At 37.7% G+C, this 17,678-nt stretch overlaps 1 protein-coding gene across 2 annotated transcripts in view; it reads left to right on the forward strand.

Moving 5' to 3' along the window:
- Positions 1-304: 304 nt before the first annotated feature.
- The window catches only part of LOC133854045 (uncharacterized), a 50,845-nt gene continuing 33,471 nt past the window's right edge, over positions 305-17,678 (forward strand). The window contains exons 1-11 of one of the 2 annotated variants that reach the window (XM_062290071.1): positions 305-725; positions 1,152-1,245; positions 1,752-1,846; positions 1,959-2,467; positions 2,587-2,797; positions 2,900-3,211; positions 5,321-5,474; positions 5,620-5,757; positions 9,166-9,247; positions 12,243-12,517; positions 12,639-12,752. In XM_062290071.1, coding sequence (XP_062146055.1) covers positions 549-725; positions 1,152-1,245; positions 1,752-1,846; positions 1,959-2,467; positions 2,587-2,797; positions 2,900-3,211; positions 5,321-5,474; positions 5,620-5,757; positions 9,166-9,247; positions 12,243-12,517; positions 12,639-12,752 — 2,161 coding nt within the window. In that variant the 5' untranslated portion in view covers positions 305-548. Of the gene's footprint in view, positions 726-1,151; positions 1,246-1,751; positions 1,847-1,958; positions 2,468-2,586; positions 2,798-2,899; positions 3,212-5,320; positions 5,475-5,619; positions 5,758-9,165; positions 9,248-12,242; positions 12,518-12,638; positions 12,753-17,678 lie in introns of those variants that run through there. The other variant, XM_062290073.1, reaches the window with a different exon arrangement.

Here is a 17,678-nt window from a genome sequence, read left to right on the forward strand (position 1 = left end):
TTTATATGGAAAAGTAGAAAAATTTTATATTGTAGTGAATTTTTTTATTTAAATAATAATAAAAAATTGTTAATGTGATATAAAAAGTAAAAACTATTAAAAATGTTTTGAGTTGTTTTTTTTGGGAAAGATAAAAATAAGGGGGAGGGGGAGGGGGTTATTAAAGGGGGCTGTCAATCGCATCTTGTTTGGACATTCACATAAAAATTGCTTGATTTTTGATAAAATTTAAGCAATATAAAGTATTTTGTTTTTGAGAAAACAATATTAAATAAGTAAAAAGGTTTCACAATTTGAAAAAGAGCAGACAGATTTGGAAACGTCCCAAGAGTCCAAGACGGGGGAGGGGGACACGACAGAAGCAGAGTAATAGAGCCTAGCAGCAGCAGCCAGCAGGCACAAAACCCACCTGAAAAGAAAAACCCTAGCGTAGGGTTTTTCAGAAGTTGAACGTTGCGTTTGGATTGAGCTTCTTATTACCTTCTCTTCTTACAGCCTCTCTGCAACCCCCGGAAACACCCAGAGAGAGAAAGATAGTACTTTTGGATATGTCTGCAATAAAGAGCGAGTCCATGGACTCTCTCATTGCTTCACTGTCAACGGGCTTTGGGAAAGTGCCTCCGGCCGCTATTCCAGCATTGTTGGATTGCATATTGGCTTCCACTGGCTTATCTCCACCGTCCCTCTTCGCTTCCCTTCTCAACGTTTTCCCTACTCTCATTAAGGTACCACTAGTTTCATGAAGCGCCCAGTTTGTAAAACCTTTAATTCTGCGTCTGGTTGCTTAGAAAATGCAATAAAAGCAAAGATAAGCTTTCACATTTTCTAAGGGAAATGGTTTGAGAACAGAGTAATGGTTATATGTGTGCAAAGCGAATAAAAGAAAAGACTTTGAAGCTTAATGGGATGGTGGGTTTGCTTTGAATTACAAGGCGGATGTGTTGCCACTTGGGTGTTTCTATATCATTTCTCATTTTGTTTTTCTAACTATGGTTTTATGTGAATCTTTCCATTATTAGGAAATTTGGAATGATATTTAGCATATGAAGCAAAATTTAAAATTTCTTCTTTTTCTGCACTTTTTCTCAAAAATTAAATAAGGGTAATTGAATTTGAGTTGATGTTTAGTTGGGTTTGGCTCTTTTGTATAGGATATTATCAAGGAGGATCAGAAGTTGGGTTCTGACGGGTGTAACTATCTTACATCGCTGGTGGTTGCAATTTGTCACCTTCTAAAGAAAATTGGTGAGTTATCATGTGCGGACCAATGTTGGAAATGAGTTTTCTCTTCTAGTTGAAATTGTAAGAACATTACTTTGTACTTTACTAGAATCGCTGCAAACCCTGATAGGTTGCCTTTATTATTTTAAATCAAATACTTTTTACATGGAATTGTGTATGTTCTGTTTGGTTTCCAGAACGTTTCAGGGAAAGAATGTTTTCATTTGTCTACTTTATTCCTGTGTCTTTTCTTTTATCAGGTAAATTTGTCTTGTCATGTACTTTTGAGCTGTGTAACCTCATGTTCTTTCGGTTTTCAACTAAGTAAAATGTGTGGGCCTGTACATACTATACATTTGAACCAAAGGCCTTTTGCTGAAATGACATCTCCTTCCTCCATAAGTAAGAGCTGGACGGTTCAATCATATGGGTGCATGAGTTATGGTATCCACAAGAAAAATAAAAAGAAAAAAAATATATAGATACACACATATATATACATTTGAAACTTGAGTGAATTTCTCTTGCAGGGGCCAATAATATTGCTTTGCAATCATTTATGTCGAGAATCTTTATTCCTTTGTTGAAGATAGTACATGCAGCTGACCGTGAAATGCTTAACCAGGTAGAATGTTTAAAGAGGGTTCAGTCATGTTTATTGCATTCTTTGATTTTTCACCTGAATCTAACTGTTCTTTGATGCTATTATTCCTGGCCTTGTGTGATTTTAAATTTAGATTGCCGAATCGTTCATTGATGTTGTGATTGGGACTGATTCCTGGGCTGTTGTGGAGGAAACCTTGGTGCAATTTTTTCTGAGATATGTTGATCTTTCTACGGGTATGCTTGAAAAAAAAGGATCAGATGCCTTTGAGTCCTCGGTTTTCCAGGGTTTAAATGACCTGACAAATGATGTGGGAGTGGTAAAAGAACACATGATGTCTCCATCTGGACCCTTCCCATTACCAATATCATGTCATATTCTAACCTTAATGCTGGATGCTGCCCTTCAAAGCCTGCAAGCAGCCCCAATCTCAGAGTTTCTGGTGGCACATGGATCTTTTGCAGAAAAGTTTGCTGCCAATTTGATTTTGGATCTTTGTAATGTGACCGAAGGACTGCTTGTACAAAGTGTGGAACATCGGTCCTGTGCGATTGGCTTTTTCCTCCCAATTATTTTCAAAGCATTTGTTTCCTATCAGTCTTTTGAAATCTCAATTCATGGGAAGACATGTATACTTTCCAGGTAAAAGCCTTCCAACTTTTTGTAAGTATGTGAGTCTTGCATCTTGTTTACCTGATTTCATATGCATTCTATCTTGAGGCTTTATCTTTATGTACTGAACGTATTTGATTGGCTCACAGGAAGTGTTTCCTAAAGAAAATTTGGAAGTGCTGCAGAAAACTGTTTTCACTTGGACCTTTAGAGAGAAGAGATGCCTATAATGTACTCTCTCTGTATTTGTCTTTTTTCCCTTGTACAGAAGAATATGAAGATGTTGACACAAGTGGGAGTGTGGAAGCATTTGACATAAGAGCTGAAAAAGAATTTTGGGATGAAATTAGAAGAGGATTGGTACCTCAGCTTTATTGTTTTACCATTTTTTGTTAAACCACTCTGATTTGCTTGTAAATTTAACTGACTTTTTTTTTTTGTTTCTTTGGTGGGGTTGGTCAGGTTGATAAGGAGGGCTTAGTGAGGAAGCAGTCGTTACAAATATTGAAGAATGCACTACACTTAAATGGAGGAAGCCAACCCTCTTCTGGTGATTCAGAGCTGAAATTGCGCGAAGGAGGACAAATCCCTCGTAGTATGACAAAGAGGGAATTCTGGGCTGATAAGGAAGCCAAGTCAATGGGTGTAGGGAAAATCTGCAACACAGCCGATATATATTCAAACAGCCAGCAGCAGTGGGAGGCTTTTATACTTCTATATGAAATGCTTGAAGAGTATGGTACTCACTTAGTTGAAGCAGCATGGAATCACCAGGTGTGGGATCATGTTTATTTTGTTATTGGTGTAACTAATGAACCTTTCCTCAATTTGCAATTGAGATAAGTCATTATTTTTGAAGTCTATATGAAATTGCCATATGAGGATTGTCTTGCTTTTGAAGCGAAGTAGGTTTTTCATTTTATTATTTATTTTTTATGTGTTTATTGACACTGACCTGTTTCGCCATTTGTCGGGTAGTGGTTGGTAACATAAATTGGTTTCTGATAGGGGTTAGGCTGGTTGTAGAAAATCAGGGGTTGCAAAACCAACCCCCCCCCCCCCCCCCCCCCCCCCCCGGGCCAAACTCAACCTACCCTATTTGCTTAGTCTAGAGGTTGGGTGGTTGTAGGGGTGCGACACCTCACACTACCGCTAGATCTAGTGGTGGGATATGGGATCTTGCACCCTTGCTGCCGGATTTGGCAACAATCTGTGGAATCTTGTAGCTTGCACTTAGATCTAGCAGCAGGGTGCCACTAGTTTGTAGGGGTGCGACACCTTGCACGCTGCCGCTAGATGACATTGGAGGAGATTAAGTTTTTATTTTTCAATACTTTGTATCTTTGGACAAAATATTCCTTAGGACTATACCCCTGGCAAAAGCCAGATTTAACTGATTCGTGCGATTGGGGTGTGTTACACGGGTCCGGGGTTTATCCTTCAGGGGTGGGTACACGAAGTGACCCTGTCTTCCCATCATAAGAAAAAAAAAAAAAACTTTGGACAACTGCTTTTGTTTCTCCTTTAATGATTAGTTATCATATTTTTCTTGTTCTTTTATCTCCTACTAATTAAGTGTTTTCTCTTGTATATTTCATGTGTACTAGGGGGTGCTTTGCGCTTTTAATGATATTTTATTTACTTATATATATAAAAAAAAACTTTGGGTTCATTTCGGAAATTGAAGCCTCATGTTGGAGGAATAGAAGAGAACCTAGAAAATTCAGTTATTGTTGTTTATTGGACTGAGCAAAGGCCAAATATAGGATTCTGACAAAGGTCTTACTTAAAGTTGATGATGGACGTAACAACAATGATACCTAACAAAGGAACCAGAAAGGGATGTTTGACCAACTTTTAAAGAAAGCATTGAGTGCTTGATGCATCGCAACTTGGCTTTGATACCAGCTGATGTAGCATGATGTGAGAAGTAGAATCTACAAACACACGACTTAACAAATCTTTTATAAATCCTAGAAAATTTGAAGAATTATAGGGAAAAGGGGAAAAACTTTCTCAATAGTGTTTTCTTATTGATAAAATTGAGGAATAACTCCAACTATCAAAACTGGTTGGCCAAGCCACCCTAATTATGCTTACTAGGTTTAGGGTTTCAACCTTGAAAACAAAATTACAAAAATAGCCTTTATTTAAAACATTTGCAAACTTGCTTGAGCACAGTTTCTGTCCTGTGATTAGTCACAATCTCGCTTGAGCAAACTTCCTGAACCAGATTTTTCGAATTTGTTGAAAACCCGTTTTGACCTAGTAAGCATTGGACTTGGAAGGTTCTCGTGAAATATAAAATTGTATCCAATTGAATAAGTTTTCCAACACCACCAAACTCGCCTTTCTCTGATATTCGAATAAAAATGTGGCCGTTCTACTCCAAGTAATCTGCTTTGTTTCATAATTTTCAATTTGCTGGACTGCATGAAGCGATGTGAAATCCGATCTGCATCAGTGCTGGATGTTATTGATGATGTCCCAAGTCCAATTTATGCGAGGCCACACCTTGTCAATGATCTTAAAATGCCAAACAATGTTTGGTAAGCATAGGAAGGTGAAACAAAAAGATGATGTGCATCAGAAAACAAGAAATCTTCACATAGAAGGTGGTGCTCCTTGTTGATGAAAAGACTTGTCAGGGTTCAGGAACTGACTTAGTCATAGATACGAAAAGTTCCTTATGTGACTCCTACCAAATGTGCTCCATCATTGGCTGATGGAATGAATGATTCTTATGTAGGATATATCTTTCTTTGTCTTTGTAGTGTAGGATATCCTTGAAGGCTTCATATTGTGCTATGCAAAATTTGACACATCCTCAAATTTTCAGCCTATCTACTAGAAATTCTACTAGAAACTATTGGTTCCGTGCAGGTATCATTGTTGCTTCAATTCTCTATGTCACATGTTAATTTTGCAAGCTCTGTTGATGGAGGAGTTCATCAAAGCCAGATTGAAGCTTCGGGTGCGGTCTTTAATTGGCTATCAATTCTTTGGGAACGGGGCTTTTGTCACGATAATCCTCTTGGTACTGGTGACTTACTACTATAACCATGTATTATTAGTTTCTTTCATAGTTGTAGCTAGTCTACTGTAAATCAATTTCATAGTTTTTGATAGGATATTGAGGACATAATTCATTTTTCTCCTGTTTTATTTTATGTGCAATGCAGTTAGGTGCTTGATTATGCAGTCATTTCTGGGAATCGAGTGGAAGCACTATGGAAACTGTGCAAAATCAGTGCCTGAAACTTTTGTTCTTGGTCCATTCATACAAGGGTTGAATGATCCGGTGCACCACAAAGATTTTGGTTTGTTCTCAACTTGATTGGTCCTCTACAGTTCACTCTTCAAGCATATTTGATACTGTTATATTCTACTATAGGCAATTAATTTTAATAGTTTTAGAAAGCTTATAAAAGAAATTGGTTTGTTGTAGAAGATTGGACTAATTTATTTAATTTGTTTTTCATATACACCATACTGCTGTGAACATGGCATAGCACTGGCCATTGGCAACATGGCTAGTGAAGTTCTAACATTTCCATGGATGAATACTAACTATTTTCATGCAAATAGCTGTGGCTCCTTCATGTTCTATCTTTTCTATGGCAACTCGTTGGGTGCTCCAGCATGAGCTAGTGTATCAGAAGTGTAGACTTGTACATAATACAAAATTGTTTTTAAAGTCAAGTCTTCACCTGCAAGACCATCATAAAAGATGGTAATATCCAACTAGTAGTAACTTTTACATGGGAGTGGATAGAATCATCGGCTGTTTACCCAATCCTTGTAGAAGTTTTATTTTCTTCATTTTATAAGCTTTTTTTAATCGTTAATTTAACTATTTTTAAGGTATATTTACCTCGATTAGTCATTTAATTGGCTTCCCCTCTTGTACTCTCTTCCTTGTACAAATGATCTAGCCTAGGTAATAATGTTGAATGTGTAAGGGTGGTCGGCTGACTCTGATTAAAAGTAATATTTCCAACCTTCCTATGTATTACATGTTGTTGTTCTCTATTCCTGTGACTGTGGCTACCAGGCTTGAAAGACTTCAACGGGATTTCTTATGGGGTGGCAATGGGGATGAGGTAAAATTTCATTTAGTAAATTCGCACAGAATTTGTACTCCAATAAAGTTAGGTGGGTTGGGAGTTCAAAATTTGATTCAGTTTAATCGAGCTCTTTTGGGGAAATGGTTGTGGAGGTATGCTTTGGAGCGGGAGGCTTTATGGAGATCGGTGATTGAAGTTAAGTATGTGTATGAGGGGTGGATGGTGTTCAACAGAGGTTGTGGGGACTTACGATGTGAGTGTATGGAAGATTGTTGGACTTTTTTTTTCCAAGTTTGTTCGCTTTGAGGTTGGGTTGGGTCTAGTGTACGGTTTTGGCATGACATATGGTGCGGGGATAGTTCGTTGAAGCTATGCTATCCAGCTTTGTTTAGTATTGCTCGATATAAAGACGCATGGGTCGTATATAACTTGTCTGTTCAAGATGGAGCTGCACATTGGAATGTTGTCTTTATGCGCCTAGTACAAGACTGGGAGGTGGAGATGGTACTTTCTTTTTATGAGCGGTTTTATTCTCATCCGATTTGACATGGAGCAGAGGACATGTTAGTTTGGGGCCCTTCCAAGAGGGGGCAATTTGAAGTGAAGTCATTCTATAAAGTGTTAACTAGCCAAGAGGGTTATTCATTTCCTTGGAAGAGTATTTGGCGTGTTAATGCTTTGTCGAGGGTATCGTTTTTTGTGTGGACAGCAGCCTTAGGAAAAATTTTCACGCATGACAATTTGTGTAGGAGAAATGTCATGGTGGTTGAGTGGTGTTGTATGTGCAAGAAGAGTGGAGAATCTATTGACCACCTTTTACTTCATTGCGATGTTGTGCGAGGTCTATGGAGCTACTTTCTTACTTTGTATGGGGTGGGAGTGGGTTATGCCGAGACGGGTGCTAGATTTGTTGACTAGCTGGGGCGATTCGCTGGAGTGTGGTCAAGCTAAGATGATTTGGAGGTAGGTTCCTTTGTGCTTAATGTGGGGTTTTGGGCGTGAGAGGAATGCTCGGCAATTTGAAGATGTAGAAACATTGGTGTTGGAGTTGCGAAGAAATGTGCTTAACACCTTATATTTATGGATATTGGCTCATCATAGCCCGAGTTGTGTTACTTTTGCGGAGTTTTTAAATTTATGCTCTTCTTTTTCCTCATTTTAGGGGATCTCTTGTATACTTCCTGTGTACTAGGGTTGTGTCCCTTGTGCTTTTTCAATGATATGACATTATTCATAAAAAAAAAGGTATATCATGTTTAATTTTTGCCTTTTCTTAATCCATGCCCTAGTTAAATGTCTAGTATCTAGCTGCTTCTTCTTTTCTTTCTTTCTTTCTCTCTTTTTTTTTTTTTTTTTTTTCAGCGTGATCATTTTTCTTTGATGCATGTGGCTAAAAACCATCTTATGCATTTTCTTGTTTATCTTATGTCCCCAAATAAATAATGATACTCTTGTTCTCTTCTGAGTTCACTGTGTTTAAATTCTTATATTTTTGTCCTTTTACTGATTTTTCCATCAACCTCATCCAATTCTGCTTCTAACTATCATATTTTTTATGGTTAAATTTTGGTTCATGTGATTGGCTGGTGTTTATTGTCTCTTAACTTTTACAGTGAACTGCTAGGCATCTGGTGAGCAATGCAGATTCCACTAATGTCTTCTATTTCATCCTACCTGCTTTGATATTGTTGCCAAAATTTGCTTCACTCTCCTTTAACTAAACCTAAATGGGAAAATTAGTTCTACTTGGATTTCTTTTGTCCATGAATGTGAATAAATCCTTCTTTTCAAATAAGATTTATGATGATTTTGATAAGTAAGTGCAATTTTATTAAAAAACAGCGTAAGGCGCCCCAAATACACATGGAGTATACAAGAGGCAATCGCCTACCACCGATCCTACAAGGAAAAACCCCCAAAACAACCCAACTCTAAGCCCCTAGAGCTCTCGATCCTCAAACTTATTCCACTGCCTATGTTCCTCATCTCACACTTTATGATGATTAATGTCTTCATATCCAGTAAGTGTCCATTTCTAGAAAAATCTTATGGTATCAATTGGGCAAATTTCAGTCATTTGGTCTTAGGATCCTGTCATGACTTTAATTCATGTAATTAATAAATTGTTTGAAACGCATTTTTGTTTATTTTATTTTATCTACTTTCATAAATATGTGTGCAATTTTTTCCAATTTTGAACTTATAGCAGAAGGATGGGGTCTAATTGCAAGCCCTCGATGTAAGATTGTTGGACTTGAAAGCTCTCTTGTTCAATATTGTTCTCTAGGTGGTCACAATGAATATAGCTCTCAACATTGACTCTCCTCTTTGAGGTCAAATTATTTTCTGTATTCTCTTATCCTATGTTGTAGTTTTAGGAGGTTGACTATCTAATGAAATTTCAAAATTTAATTATGAGTTCTTATTAGTTGGTGGATAATCTCTCTGTATCTTATATGTATTCATTAAACTTCCTTTATGTTAGATGGTTTAGTGCTTATCCTTCACTCTTCTATAATGTTATGAGCAAAAAGAATGTTAAAAAAAAAAGAGCAAAACGAATCATTTATTTATATATATAAAAAAATGTTATGAGCAAAAAGAATTATTTAGATTATCATGTTCTGCTAAGTTGGTTTTTTTCTTTTCCCCCTCTTACAGGTGTAAAAGGAGTCTACTCATCGAGGATAATTGAAGGTGCAGCCTGGTTTTTACACCAATATACAAGTTGCCTGAGTGAGAGGTATGCTATCATGTGATTGATAAAATAAAATGTGGGTAAAGAAGTACTAATGCAGTAACAAATGCTGCCAAAATGAGTCCTTGCTGGAAATCAGCATATGAAGCCTTAGAAGCCTGATAAGGGACGAATCTCAGTTATTAGAATAATTCTTGTAGTCAAGAGAAGTTTGCTTTCTTATATTTTCATTCATAATTAATATAGACTACAGGTCTAACTTAAGTTTAATGCTATTAGGCCTTGTAGACAGAATTTAACTACTTCGATAAGTCCCTAGATATGGAGTTGATACTCTACTAAAGACTAGTTGACCACATTAATTATGTTTTAAGTTCCCCAAAATGACATGGCTGTCACTAATATGATGCTTTTGTCATTACACTACCAACAAGAACTTAAAAGTACGTTTTGATGAGTTTTTGAAAAGTGTTTTTTGTTTTGTTCTTAAGGGTGTTTTCAGTGTTTGAAAACTGGATGGTGTTTTGTGGGGGTTCACATATGAAAACTGGTTTGGACAACTATGTTTGAAATATGCTTCTGAAAGAAAAAAACTGAAGTGTTTAGATGTAATATTGAAAACAATTTTTCAAAACATAGAGAAATAAAACAAAATAGAAAAATTACTGAATCACCCCATGAGTTTCTATTTTTCTCTTGTAACTCCTTGAGTTTCTCCCTACTATTAAATCGATAATTCCATCTAATGTTCAATGTTGTATAGATTTCATCAATTTTTTGACAAAGCCTGTAGAAAATAACAATTATACCATTTCCTAAAAAACATCAAAAGAAAAAAGGGAAAAAAGCAGGTCTAAAAAGAAAAAAGGGGACTTTTTTTTTTGGGTGGGGGAGCCATGAGCCACCCCTCTATTAGGGGATGGCTTCGAGCCATCCTCGTGTCAGTGGGACCTACCTCCCTCACTGTGGAGGGGCGGCCTCCAAAACCTCAACTTTTTTTTTTAAGTGGAGGCTGTTGTTGTGCATGAAAGATTGAATCGTGTTTGCAAAAGTGTTTTCACTTGTCTTTTAAAAATTGAGTATGTGTTTTGAAAATATTCTTATATGAATGTGGGGAAGTTTTCTAAAAGTGTTTTTTATGTTTTATTTTCTTAATTAGTATTTTGTGAAAAGTGTTTTCGAAAGCTAAAATTGAAAAGTGTTTTCAATGAGGACCACATCTAAAAACTTATTTGGATTACCATGTCTGAAAAGTGTTTTCTGCATTTAAAAAGCAAAAACAGTTTTTGAACATTGCAACCAAACAAGCACTAAACCCAAAAACTCCAGGAAAACTGAAGTGACAGGAACACCCTTAAAAATAGAACCAGTGTCACCAGATTCACTCTCCCTTCCTCTCTAGAACATCAATCTGGAAGCAATCCTATTCGTGGTACGTTTGTAATCTAGGTTTCCAGTTTTGACTATCCTGATTTCCAAAATTAAACCGATTTAATCTCATACAAAAAAGAAAAGAAAAGAAAAAATTTTATTTGAATTTTTATGGTTTTTCCTTGTCTAAAGTAATATAATTATCTGATTTGATCGAACCTTTTGAAATAGCAGATTTTTAGAATAATTAACTATTTAACTTTGATGATTGACTTTTTCTTTAAATTATAAGAATTTAAAATGAGTATCTGAATGAGGTAGTTGGATAGCCATGAACAACTCGTCTTTCGATAGGATTTTATTTCCCATTTTAACAGAAAAGTTGCAAAAGCCATATGTGTGTCTTTGTCTATGTTTGCGTGCGTGCCTACCCCCATCCAAACATAACAGGTATAAGAGTGTTCCACTTCCCTGTACCCGTACCATGAACCCCAACGTACCACTTTCCTGGTATAATTGCTTAGAACTTAATGGAAGGTTTCTCTTGGAGTTAAGACCAGCTGGCTGCATCAACTATTTAAGTGATATTGTTTTTTTAATTATTTGAATTACACAATAATTTGAATGAAATTTGTTAATTTCATTCAAATTATAATTAATGATGTGCAAAGTTAATTTGTATGGTAATTAAAAAATTATTGAAACAAGAATATTCTTATCACATGATAACAAAATTAGTTCAATCTTATCTTGTCATAGATTAGAAATGACATTGTCTCATCATTATCATTTTGAATCATATAAAAACTTTGATTATATTTAAAATGATAGTTTGAAATTAGGCGTGCTTTAATATGAATAACAAATTCCCTAACATGATTTTTAAGCGTGTATAGTTCTTCAAATCTCAACTGTTATTTCACTTCACTAGTATTTATCCAGCCACCCTCATTAAAAAATAATATTTTTTTTTTAGGAAAACAGATCCTCTCCATTTCTGCCAATCTCTTATAAAGTGTGGGAGAGATGTGTATGAAAGATGAAGGAGAATTATTTCTCATTCTCAAATAACAATATATATATATATATATAGAGTATGTTATCATAAAGAGACATGTTACATGTACATTTTTTGTACATCTTCCATGAATTTCTTTTACAAATCAACCATTAAATCTACGAGTCCTACAGATTCAATAATTGATTTACAAAAAAAAAATGTATGGGAGATGTATAAGAGATATGAAAAGATCATTTCTCTATCATGTATATCTTTAAATAAAATAAAACAAAATTTTGAATGTAAAATAGATACTCTCAATTTTCACTTGAAATGAAAAGTATTTGATAAATTAGGCATCCCTATGGTGCATATTTTAAGCATATGAAATTCTAGTAATTTGCTGTTTGAAGCAATTTAAATAACAAATATGAGAAAATCTTTATAGAACTTATCTTTATAGCAGAGACCGGCTACACGAAACATGTTGGAACAATTAAACTACACTAAATTGTAGTTTGAAACTGGAGGGCCACCAAATGGATTCTTACAGTTCAAACACACTTCCACAAAAAAGAATGAAATGGGAATTAGTAGGAACTCTGCTAATGGAAGAATTATTCTTGGGGCTGAAAAGTGATTGATATGTTCATTCCTCATGGTTTGCAGGAAACGAATTGCATTTTTGTGCAATTTAGCATCGGTTGCTAAATGGCAATCTTTCTGCAGAGCTGGATTGGTGGGTCTTGCTGAATGCGTTGCCTCAGCTGCTAGTGGAAGTAACGGTGAAGCAAAGTGGCGTGAGGATGCTTTTCTTGAAGTGGTTGAAGTAGAAATTCCTTCTGAAAGTTTTCCTCGTCATGATAAAACAATTTTACTGGATGTTTTGAGATTTGTTATTGAGAGCAGCAAACAACATTTCAATCCTAATTATCGTTTTCGAGGTCTCTAAACACTGATCTGTTAGGTTATGATATTTTGTCGTCTTCTACAGTTGATTATTCTTATTATACTTACTAAGAGGCCAGACCATAATTAACATGATACCTTTTCTATTGGTACCAGTTTGTGACAAAATCCTTGAGGCTGCTGCTTCAATGGTGTGTACATTTGAAGTGCCTCTGGAGATACTTTTGCACTTCATTTCAGCACTGCCACGAGAATTTACTGATTATGGTGGTAAGTGAAACTACTGTGGCATATTATATCTACTTTTGATGTTCACCGTTCCTGTGAATAACATCAGGATGTATCATAGAGGCATTTTGATGGGGCTTGCCTAGCTGCATTACATCACCTCAACTCAGGCATTTTAATGGCATTGACTTATGGTTTCTAGTTTTGCTGATATTTTGACTTTTTGTTCTTCTTTTTCTTCATATTAAGGGTTCTCTTGTATATTCCCTGTGTACTAGAGTTGGGCCCCTTTACACTTAATTAATGAAACTGATAATGAAATTACTTACCAATTTTTTTTTCCTCAATTCTGATTGTTGGACCGGCGGAAAATCAGGAGGAGGAGGAGCGCTTTAACAAGGGCAGTGAAAGCGGGAGGTTGGGTAAGATCGGACCGGATTCTGGTTTGAGTGTAGAGGCAGGAGACGGCAGGGAGGTGGGGGAGCAAGGGTTAGAAAGTCCGAAACAGGCAGAATTTGAGATTGGACTGGGAGAGATGGCAGTACAGTGCAGGGGCCTAGAAATGATTGAAGTGAGTGGTAAGGGGGATGTTGTTACGATTGATCTTGATTGTCGGGAGAAGGGTGAGGGGGTAAACAATTTAGCCTTGATGACTAGCATAGAGGAGAATTTGGGGGATATTGAGTTGCTGGATGTTATGCCTTTGGCAGTCTTGGAGAAGGATTTAGGAGTTGAGTCATCGGATTGGGTGCTCGAGAGAATTAGTGGTTTTTGCAAAGTTGTTGGAATTTCTTGTCCAGGCCTTGAGGAGAAGATGATGGAATTATTCAATGGTATTGAGGCACAGCGGTTTTCTGATAGAGTGAGGCATAACAATAATAGTAGTACTATGGGGAACCGAGGACAACGTGAAGTGAAGAGGTTAGAGTGTTCGGTGAATTATGATGGGAAAGGAGGTCAATCGTCTAGGTTGACTAGGAAGGGGAGGGTAGGCAATTGTTTATGTTGAAGCCAAAGATAATTTCTTGGAATGTGCGGGGCATGAATGAGTTTGAGAAATGAACGAAGATTAGGGGGTTGTTAAGGGAATGGAAAGCAGACGTTGTATGTTTACAAGAAACAAAATTGGAGTTAATTACCAGGGAGTTGGTTTATAGTGTTTGGGGCTGTGCTTATGTGGATTGGGTGTATTTGGGCTCTAGAGGGGCTTCAGGAGGTATCTTGTTGATGTGGGATAGAAGAGTAGTTGAGAAGTTTGAAGAGTATGTTGGGAGATATGTGGTAGCCTGTGCTTTTCGTAATGTGTCAGACAATTTTGAGTGGGGTTTTGCGGGTGTTTATGGGCCTAATGATGATTGTGATAGAAATGGCCTTTGGGATGAATTGGCGGGTGTGAGGAATATTTGGGAGATGCCGTGGTGTATGGGGGGGGATTTTAACGTTGTCCGGTATCCAAGCGAAAGAGGGGGGGGAAGGGAGATCTACCCATGCTATGGTTGAGTTTTCTGAGTTCATTTTTGATCAGGCTCTCATTGATCTTCCTTTGGTTGGGAGGAGATCCACTTGGTCTAATTGCCGTTCGTGGTCCAGAATAGATCGTTTTTTGCTGTCTCCAGATTGGGAGGAGTATTTTCCTGAGGTTTCTCAAAGGCGTTTGCCTCGGCTTCTTTCGGATCATTATCCTTTGATTTTGGACTGCGGCATCGGTAGACGAGGCAGGGGGTCTTTTAAGTTTGAGAATATGTGGTTGCAAGTTGATGGTTTTGAGGAGCTGGTAAAGGGTTGGTGGAGATCTTATGGGTTTGAAGGTTCGCCTAGCTATGTGTTCGCTCGGAAATTAAAAGCTTTGAAATTTGACCTTAGAAAATGGAATGAGGAAGTGTTTGGGAATGTAGGGGCTAATAAAAAGAAACTTGAGACTGAACTGTGCGAGCTGGATTTGATTGCAGAGGAGAGGCCGTTATCTGATGAAGAAAAATTAAAGAGGGTAGAATCTTCCAGAAAGTTAGAGCAGCATGTCTTTCTTGAAGAGGTCAGTTGGAGACAGAAGTCCAGGGCTCTGTGGTTAAAAGAGGGGGACAGCAACACGAAATTTTTTCACTGTGTGGCTAATTCGCATAGAAGGCATAATATGATTGAGGCACTGGTGGTGGATGGTCAATTGACTGAGGATCGTGCAGTTATCAAAGATCACATTGTAGACTTCTACGCGAAGCTTTATAGTGAGCAATATCAGTGGAGACCAAAGGTAGATGACTTACTTTTTCTTCCATTGAAGAAGTAGATAGAATTTGGTTGGAACGTGAGTTTGAGGAAGATGAAATTTGGGCGGTTATTCAGAATTTCAAAGGGGATAAGGCTCCTGGGCCTGATGGTTTCTCTATGGCATTCTTTCAGAAGTGTTGGGAGATATTGAAGAATGATATTTTTGCGGTGCTTAAGGAGTTTTATTCTACCGGTAAATTTGAAAAGAGCCTTAATGCTACTTTTGTGTCGTTGATTCCAAAGAAGGCCGGAGCGGTGGATATCAAGGATTTTCGTCCTATCAGCTTAATAGGTGGTATGTATAAAATCATCTCTAAGATTCTGGCTAATAGGTTGAAGGTGGTTTTGGGGAAGGTTGTTTCTCAGTCTCAGAATGCATTTGTAGAGGGGAGGAATATTCTGGATTCAGTGTTGGTGGCTAACGAATGTGTGGATAGTAGGATTCGTTCAGGAACTCCGGGCATAATTTGCAAATTGGATCTGGAGAAGGCCTATGATCATGTCAATTGGGAATTTCTGCTTTACGTTCTAAAAAGATGTGGTTTTGGGGAAAAATGGGTTGGCTGGATTGCTCATGCTATTTCTACTGTTTCTTTTTCCATCAATATAAATGGGTCGCCTTCAGGGTTTTTTCGTAGTTCTCGGGGTCTTCGTCAAGGGGATCCTTTGTCTCCGCTCTTGTTCGTGATGGTGATGGAGGTTTTCAGTCGGATGACATATGCTGCAGTGGATAGTGGGCGGCTATCGGGTTTCTCAGTGGGATCGAGTTCCCAGGTGGCCATGAAGGTTTCCCATTTATTATTTGCGGATGATACGTTGATTTTCTGTGATCCTGTTGTTGATCAGGTCCGAGACCTGAGGTGTTTGTTGCTTTGTTTTGAAGCAGTTTCGGGCTTGAGAATCAATTTATCCAAATCTGAGATGGTTCCGGTGGGCGAGGTAGGGGATGTCGAGGAGTTGGCTTGTATCCTTAGGTGTGGTGTGGCATCGCTTCCGATTAAGTATTTGGGCCTTCCGTTGGGTGCTAAATATAAAGATACTAATATATGGAACAATGTTATTGAGAAGATGGAAGCTAGACTAGCAGGGTGGAAGAAGGTGTGTTTATCTAGAGGGGGGGGGGGGGGGGTTAACTTTGATTAATAGCACTCTCTCTAGCCTTCCTACGTATTTTCTTTCTCTTTTCCCTATTCCTGTGGGTATGGCTAATCGGATGGAGAAACTTCAGAGAGATTTCCTTTGGGGTGGTGTTGGTGATGAATTCAAAATTCATTTGGTTAATTGGCGTACGATTTGCTCTTCTAAAGCTTTGGGAGGGTTAGGAGTGAGAAGTTTGGTTAGATTCAACAAAGCCTTGATGGGTAAATGGTTATGGAGATTTGCTATGGAGAGAGATGCTTTTTGGAGAAAGGTGGTGGAGGTCAAATATGGAAGCTTGAGGGGTGGTTGGTGTTCTAAGGAGGTTGGGGGTTCTTATGGGTTTGGCGTGTGGAAAAGCATTAGGAGGGGATGGGATGATTTTGCTGCGCATGTGAGATATGAGATCGGGAATGGCTCGAAAGTCTTGTTTTGGCATGATGTTTGGTGTGGGGATATTCCTTTGAAAATCCTCTTTCCTGAGTTGTTTCTTATTGCTAGAAGAAAGGATGCTTGGGTGGAGGATATTATGCAGAGACAAAATGGCATCATCTCATGGAATATATTGTTTGTTCGTCCTGTTCATGATTGGGAGGTCGAAGCGGTTAGTAGGTTTTTTGGGATTTTGTACAACTTCAAAGTTAGCAGCGAGGGAGAGGATAAGTTGTGTTGGGTGCCAACCCGTAAGAAATCTTTTGAGGTAAAGTCCTACTATCAATTGATGTCGAGTCATTCTCAGTTCTCTTTTCCATGGAAAAGTATTTGGAAAGTTAATGTTCCCCCGAGAGTGGCTTTCTTTGTTTGGACGGCTACTCTAGGGAAATCTTTAACTTTGGATAATCTTCGTAAGAGAAACTTTATCGTAATGGATTGGTGCTATATGTGTAAATCCGCTGGAGAATCCATTGATCATTTATTTCTGCATTGTATGATGGCTTCTGAATTATGGAGGGCACTCTTGCAACTGTTTGGGGTGGAGTGGGTAATGCCGAAGTCGGTGAAAGACATGTTGGGGAGTTGGAGGGGCCAGAAGGGTAATCGGACCTCGTTACAGATTTGGCGCATGGCTCCGTTGTGTTTGATGTGGTGCATCTGGAGGGAACGGAATGCTCGCTGCTCTGAAGATTGTGAGACGGATTTGTCGAATCTGAAGAGAAAGATGTTTCAAATGTTGTATATGTGGAGGGATAGAATTAAGACTATGCATGAATGTTCCTATCTTGATTTTTTAGATAGTTGTTCTCTTTCCCCCTTTCCTTAGGGGTTCCTTGTATACATCCTGTGTACTTTGGGTTGCGCCCCTTTGCGCCTTTTCAATAAATTTTACTTATCAAAAAAAATTCTGATTGTTGCAGTAAGTCATAACAAGTTAATAAGAATGTAAATCACTAATGGGAATCTTTATGTGGATGGTTTATATTTTTGCTCATTATTATCACTATTTTTGCTGCTTTGATGTCAAAAATTGGAAAGCTCTCCTAATTATGGAGATCACGATTATTTTATTTTACTTGGTCGAATAATCGTGACTTGTAGCCTTGGTCTAGAATTGATAGATTTCTTCTA

The sequence above is a fragment of the Alnus glutinosa genome, chromosome 13, assembly GCF_958979055.1.
Source record: "Alnus glutinosa chromosome 13, dhAlnGlut1.1, whole genome shotgun sequence".
Classification (NCBI taxonomy): Eukaryota; Viridiplantae; Streptophyta; class Magnoliopsida; order Fagales; family Betulaceae; genus Alnus; species Alnus glutinosa.